The following is a 7,517-nucleotide window of genomic DNA, read 5'->3' on the forward strand; positions in this document are numbered from 1 at the left end:
TGGATATACTAATAGCAGCGGTTGAGTCGTCAATGGACACTGATGCATCTGTCGTGTCCAATGTCGACAAAACTCTTAAAAGGAAAATATTCTCACGCATTTGTTTAACATGTAATAAACGAAAAAGGAAAACAAAAACTAGAGATGGAAAAGAACAGTACAGTTGCGATTGCAAGTTTGAAATTAATAATAATAGTAATAATAACAAGGCTAACCCAAATCCGACATACCCTACTGAATCTACAAACCCCACCGATAATAATGGAACCTCCTCACTACCAACTCGAGTGCCAATTGGCCGTACTTATTACCAACAATCCGATAGTGCCCCATATGTAGTGCATATACAAAAAGAATGCGAAAATAGTGATGGCTCAACAACTTTGCATCCTATAACTTTTGGTCGCTTTTTAAAACATAATAAATTCAATGGTGTTGTGAACGGAAGCTTGAAACGGGTAGGAAGGAATCGCATTAGTATGGCTTTTTCTTCCTACTTGGATGCCAATAATTTCTTGACAAACAAAATTCTTGAATCCGCAAAATATAGGGCATTTATACCTACTTTTAATGTCACACGCATGGGTGTAGTAAAAGGTGTACCTAATGACTGGTCCGAAGAAGAGGTATTACTTAACATGAGTGTTCCACTTGGTTGTGGTCCAATCATTAAAATAAGGCGGATCAAAAGAAAAATCGTTGTGAATGATACAAACCAATTCATTAGTACTGGGACAGTAATAATAACCTTTGATGGCCAAATTTTACCTACCCGGGTATACATGTGTTACACGGCTTTACCTGTTGAATTGTATATTTATCCGACTGTGCAGTGCTACCGGTGCTGCCGTTTTGGCCACGTGAAAAATCAGTGCAGGTCAGTGCCAAAGTGTTATAAATGTACCCAAGGGCACTCTGGTGATACTTGTCAGGTGGAAGAGGAGGATTACCGGTGTTGCTTATGCAAGGGAACGCATCAAGCTATAAATAAAAAATGTTTAGAACATAACAGACAAAGAGCAATTAAAGAAACCATGAGCAAAAGTTGTATTTCTTATATGGAAGCAATTAAAATGCATCCACCAGTTTCAAACATGTCATATGCTGAAGCTTTGTTTTCAACACCTGTATCATCCTCTCCACCACAGGATATACATGGTCCTCAAAAATCCAACATTCCATCCACTTCAAACTCAGTGCCTCATTCATATAAAAAAACAGTCTTCGCAAAGCCAAGATTACCCTCAAAGCCTAACAAAGGCTATGACCACTTTGCCCACTCAGAAATAATAAGAGATCCTGTTTTACCTAAACAGAAGTTTAATTTTAATAACAATACTGATAATAACATGAAAATGGCAGACATTATTAAAATATTGATTCAATTATTATCACAATCGAATATAGTTACACCGTCCCACGTTGCCACAGTAATTGAAGCCTTATATCAAATATCTAATAATAATGGATCACAGAGCCAGAGTGATTCAGTGGAATTGCTTGAGTCTCAACAGTAGAAAACAAGACTTAATACATCTCATAAATAAACATGATCCTTTTCTCATCTGTCTCCAAGAGACATGGTTGAGAAAGGAATTTTTATTCAAAATGCCGGGGTATGTTTGTCTCAGGGAAGACAGACCTGATGGGTATGGTGGAGTGGCTATACTCATCAAAAATACTCTGACATTCACACCTATCACTCTTCCTGTACATAGCGATAACTTGTCTGTTATTGCAGTTATTGTAAATAGTATATGTTATGTATCTGTATATTTCTCTCGTCCTAATAATGATATATTTAATAAAATTAGTGAAATTTTTAATTTTTTACCGAAACCATTTTTATGTTTAGGGGATTTTAACTCTCATCACGAATTATGGGGTTGTGCCACATCAACCTTCTATGGAGAAAAGTTGTTAGATTTAATAAGCTCCCATAATCTGTGCATTTTGAATACTGGGTCTCCCACTCGGTTGGCACGGCCACCTAGTGCTCCTGATTTGTCCATTTGCACTCCTGATCTTGCTTCATCTCTCATCTGGTCTCCCGCTGAATCTACTGGTGGTAGTGATCACTACCCTTTAATCATTACTTTCCCTTTTGAAAAACCTCCAAAACATGTAAGACAGCCACGCATAAAACATAAACTGATAGACGCTAAATGGAGTCTGTATAGTGTAGCTGTAGAAAAGAAAATCAATAATTTACCAGAAATTAGTCACTCTAACATATTAGAATGCTCACAAGCATTATCTACAATATTAATTGAAGCTGCAAATGAAACTTTTCCTGTAAAAAGGTGTGGTATGGAATTTATTCCATCACCACCATGGTGGGATGTAGAATGCACTAATGCAGTTAAACAAAGAAAAGTAGCAGAGAAGCAATTTTGCCAAAGTATGACTGATGACAATTTTGAGCGTTACTTAGAAATTGCTAATACTACTAAGGAGCTACTTCGGGTAAAAAAATATGAAGGGTGGCACAGGTTTTGTAAATCCTTAAGTCCTAATGTTTCACCATCAATTGTTTGGCAAAATATAAGAAGGTTTAGATCTGCATTTAAAGATTCCCAACAGAATAAAATATCTCCAGTTCTAGCAGAGCAAGTCATGGATCGTTTGGGTCCTCCTTATGTACCTGAATGTCCCATGGCCTGTCCCACGCCCATATTGTCTAATAATTATAATGTAGATTTAAATTCGCCATTTACACTTAACGAATTGAAAGGCGTACTTTCAACGACTAAAGATTCTGCACCAGGTGAAGACGGGATTCCTTATTCCTTCTTATCGAATCTTGACGACAATGGTCTCAGGTACTACCTTTCTTTGATCAACAACGTTATGATGGCGGGTATCGTCCCCGAATCCTGGCGGTCCCAAACTTTGATCTTATTACGGAAGCCGAATAAACCGAGTTCAGATCCAACATCGTATAGACCAATAGCATTATCGTCAGTATTAGCTAAAACTGCTGAACACCTTATTAAAATCAGGCTGGAATGGTTTTTAGAACATAATACATTATTATCGAGGAACCAGTTTGGTTTTAGGAAAGGTAAATGTACTATTGACAGCTTAAGCATTTTTACCACAGACATAAGACTAAGCTTCTCTAAAAATGAGTCATTGGTTGCTGCCTTCCTGGACATAAAAGCCGCCTACGATAATGTAAATATTTCAATTCTAAAACATAAATTGCTTGCCCTGAATATTCCTAACTTATTAATTAATTTTATTGTAAATATGTTGTACGAAAGATATATAAAGTATTCGCTAGATTCGGTCGAAGATGAATTTATTTATAGAACTGTGTGGAAGGGTTTGCCACAAGGTTCTGTTTTGAGCCCTATTTTATATAACATTTATACTTACGATTTGGACATTTCTGTAAATAGATATGCAAATGTGCTTCAATATGCAGATGATTTGCTTTTGTATGTTGCTGGGCCATCCTTAGATAATGTTAGTGAGTTGTTAAACTTAGCGTTAAATGCCTTAAAATGTTGGTTACATAATAATGGTCTAGATTTGTCACCATCTAAAAGCTCTGTTGTAGTATTTTCTCGGAAGCGAAATCTACCATCTCCTCATATTAATTACAATGGAATTCCGCTAGCAGTTAAAGATCAAGCGAAATTTCTAGGTGTAATATTAGATTCTAAACTTACTGGAATTCCACATTGGGAATATGTTTTATTAAGATGCGAGAAAAATTTGAATATTTTAAGGTGTCTTACAGGAGTATGGTGGGGTGCTCATCCTTTTACAATGAGACTGCTATACAATGCTTTAATAAGAAGTGTTTTAGACTATGGAACATTCTTATTACATCCTGGTAATAAAACTGCAGTTAAAAAGCTGGATATAATCCAGGCAAAGGCTTTGAGGTTGGTTACGGGTGCGATGAAATCAACTCCAATAAAATGTCTTCAGGTAGAATGTTGTGATCCGCCCTTATATCTAAGGAGACAGTTCCTTTGTGATAAATACTTTTTCCGTACATTACAGCTAAGTTCTCATCCTTTGTTTTTAAAGATACGTCAACTTGCTTATCAGGTTGATACCGGTAACTACTGGACTAATAGGGATTCTCCATGTCTTGTAAACAGTCTTAGAAAATATGAAAGTTTGGGAGCTCCCACCCATCGAAGTATTATTCTTCCTCTATATCAACACAACTACAAGGGTCTTATTACTGTCCCGGAAATTAAATTCGACATAGGATCCAAATTAAAAAATAACCCTAACTCAAAACAGGAATTTATAAACATTCTCAATGATAAATGGCCTGACTGGCATTATGTGTTCACGGATGCCTCTAAACATGAGGATAAGAGTTGCGTTGGCATTGGGATCTATCATTCACAATATAAAGGTATACAACAAGTTAAACTTCCACCTGAAGCTTCCGTTTACACGGGTGAATGTTATGGTTTAATTAAAGCTTTAGAATATGTTTTAATTTTAAAGATACCAAAAACAGTCGTATTCTCTGATTCCTGCAGTGCTCTAGAAGCTATCAATAGATTTCCATTCAAATCCCATAAGCAGTCTTCAATTGTTTTTGGCATTAGAGATCTTTTATATAAGTGTTCACAGAAAAATTGTGATGTTGTGTTGGCTTGGGTTCCAAGCCATGTGGGCATTCCCGGAAATGAAAGAGCTGACCAATTGGCAAATGAGGCGATACGTGTTGGAGATACTGTTCCATTCACCAATTATTGTTCTGATTTAATAAATTTATCCAAAGTATATTTGTATGAAGCGTGGGATGGGGTATGGAGTAACGATGGTTCAGTAGGTAAACATTATAGAAAAATTCAGACGTCCATTCCGAGGAAACCATGGTTTAGCCAGTTAGTTTTCTCAAAAACTGTTACTTCTATTCTGTGTAGAATGCGCCTGGGTCATGTATGTACCCCGGCGCATTTACACAGGATGAAAATTGTTCCCGATCCTCACTGTTCCTGTGGGGAGTATGGGGATTTGAACCATGTTTTCTTTGCATGCACTCTATATGATCGAACTGACTTTCTTGCTAATCTCGAATCATTGCACATTCCATTTCCTACATCTATATTATGTTTGTTATACACAAATTCATTTAATGTTTACAAAGTTCTATCTTTGTTCATAGAACATAATGATATCAAGATATAGTTAATGTATAGTTACTTATATTATATTATTATTTATGTATATGTTTAGATATTTGTATATTATGTAATAATTAAAAAAAAAAAAAACCTTATCCTTTTCCTTTCCAATTCCAAATCCCGATTTTTCATTATTTTATACATAATATATAGTTTCCCTAACTTGTAATTATAACTACAAACCTGACATTGGCTAATCTATGTAAAGCCAGACGAGAAGAAAAAAAAAAAAAAAAAAAAAAAAAAAGTCAGTTGTTGACGTTGACATTTGTCTAAAAAAAAAAGCAAAATCGAAGTGCAGCACAGGCAGCGAGTGTGATTCAGAATTTATTTTAAAAATATATAAAAACTAGAGATGGTAAACAGTAATAATGGCATAATTTGTTGATTTCAGTGAACATGTATTTAATAATTACGTGTTTCAGGCGACAGAAGTAGAGGAAACTATTAAAAGAATACAAGCACACAAAGGTGTTATGGGTGTCGTCATCGTAAACCACGAAGGTTTGATCAATTTTTATTTATTGCTGTGGAAACAGTTTATAGGTCTATAAATTAATTGTTAATGTAGGTATTTAGTGTGCTTTATTAAAGACATTGTTTCCTTTCAGGCATTCCTATAAAAAGTTCATTAGATAATGCTACATCGGTGTTATACGCGGGTCTCATTGGTCAGCTCACAGAGAAAGCAAGGAATGTAGTACGCGAAATGGTAATTAAAACTTACAAAGCCAGTATAATCTAGGAAAAACGTTGATTACATAAATGCTATTGTATTTATTTTACATAATACGCTTCTCTAATTCACATACAATTTAGGTTCTATCCTAGATTTTGATCAAATTCAACCAATGTAAGCCTTATAGCAGACTATCCTTTTGAATTTCTAATTTTGTCCTTTTGTTTGTGATGCACGTAGTTGCATGTTATAATAACCTGTTACCTACAGTGGGCAAAAAACAATCTCAAATGTAATAAACTGACCAACATAAATGTACAGCTTTATCTGCGCAGTCTAGAAGAACTTTCAGAAGTTCCAACCAATTTTTATACACCTTTTATCTAGATAAAAATCAGTATTCTGGTCCATAGCTCTTCTCTACTTACTTGATTGTGCACACTACAATATAACCAGTATCTCAATAGTAATATATCACAAGTTGCAGATGTCAGTAATCCAGGATAATCCAGCAGCTCATTTCCACTCTTAAACCCTTACATATTTTTTTTGTTTATCCTTCCTCAGACCTGCCTGATCTAGGTACTTTGTATACACTGACCATTTAAGGATATCTGTCTACTGAAACAGAGTGGAGTGGAGATATATTCAGCAGATCAATTAGATTACACAGCATGCATAATAAAATTAAAAATTCATCTAAAACTATACAATGTACCTTTTTGCCTTCTGCCAATCACAATCTATGCTGTTGTGACAGGAACATGTTAGTGCACAAGCAACAGACATGTTAATTGTCCTTCACCTAGCTGAGCAATCAGGGTATCAATAAACTGATTGGTCTGCTAATCACTCCTCTTTCAGTGGACAGGTACCCTTACCCTATAGATAACTGTTGAAACTATTTTGCTTTTCAGGATTCCACAAATGAGCTGTCATTCCTGAGAGTGAGAAGCAGGAGACACGAGATATTAATCGCACCAGATCGTGAATTTATTTTGATAGTCATACAGAACACTTCAGACTAGTCCATGTATTAATATATTTATAAGGATAATCTAATTGCTACTTTAAGTTTAATGTGCTATAATTTTTTATTCCAATTTCTAGGTAAAAGCTTGTGATCTATTTAAATGCAATATGTACAAAAAAAATTGAGCGCCATTTATTCATCTTAAACTGATTTTTTTTTGTAGCTCTAAAAATATATAACTTAGGCTGAGATCTATTATAGATCACTTAAGACTCGAGTCAAAACGAGACAGATGTTTGTCAGTTTTCTTGTTTCAACTGTCAAGTCTGAGCAAAGTTAAAGTCTTCAGGGACTTTGTCTGTGTTGGTGTTAGCTGGCGGGCGTGCTCTGCCTTTTTGGAGTGTTTTTTGTTTTTGTTAAAACTGACTGGAAAGCGCTCTAAAGGGGTGCCGTGCGTATGTCGGCGAGCGCCGGCACAGACGGGGTCCATACTTGTATAGTTTAACAAACTTGTGTTACACATAACAACAAACTTGACATTGGCTAATCTTTGTAAAGCCAGACGAGAGAAAAAAAATAGTCTTCAGTGTTCTGCAACACTAGTTATTAAGTTCTTCACAATGTAGCAGTAATATTTTACACTAACTGATCATTTATTTATAAGAAAAGAAAATCAATAAATCACCTGTGCACAAAAGTT

General features: G+C 35.3%; 1 protein-coding gene across 2 annotated transcripts in view; it reads left to right on the forward strand.

Moving 5' to 3' along the window:
- Positions 1-7,517, forward strand: part of LOC123865596 (dynein light chain roadblock-type 2-like) — a 23,500-nt gene extending 15,983 nt beyond the window's left edge. Inside the window, exons 1-5 of one of the 2 annotated variants that reach the window (XM_045906736.1) lie at positions 5,409-5,523; positions 5,591-5,669; positions 5,777-5,877; positions 6,762-7,152; positions 7,398-7,517. In XM_045906736.1, the coding sequence (XP_045762692.1) occupies positions 5,521-5,523; positions 5,591-5,669; positions 5,777-5,877; positions 6,762-6,872 (294 nt within the window). In that variant the 5' untranslated portion in view covers positions 5,409-5,520 and the 3' untranslated portion in view covers positions 6,873-7,152; positions 7,398-7,517. Of the gene's footprint in view, positions 1-5,408; positions 5,524-5,590; positions 5,670-5,776; positions 5,878-6,761; positions 7,153-7,397 lie in introns of those variants that run through there. The other variant, XM_045906737.1, reaches the window with a different exon arrangement.

This window comes from Maniola jurtina, chromosome 5, assembly GCF_905333055.1.
Source record: "Maniola jurtina chromosome 5, ilManJurt1.1, whole genome shotgun sequence".
NCBI lineage: Eukaryota > Metazoa > Arthropoda > Insecta > Lepidoptera > Nymphalidae > Maniola > Maniola jurtina.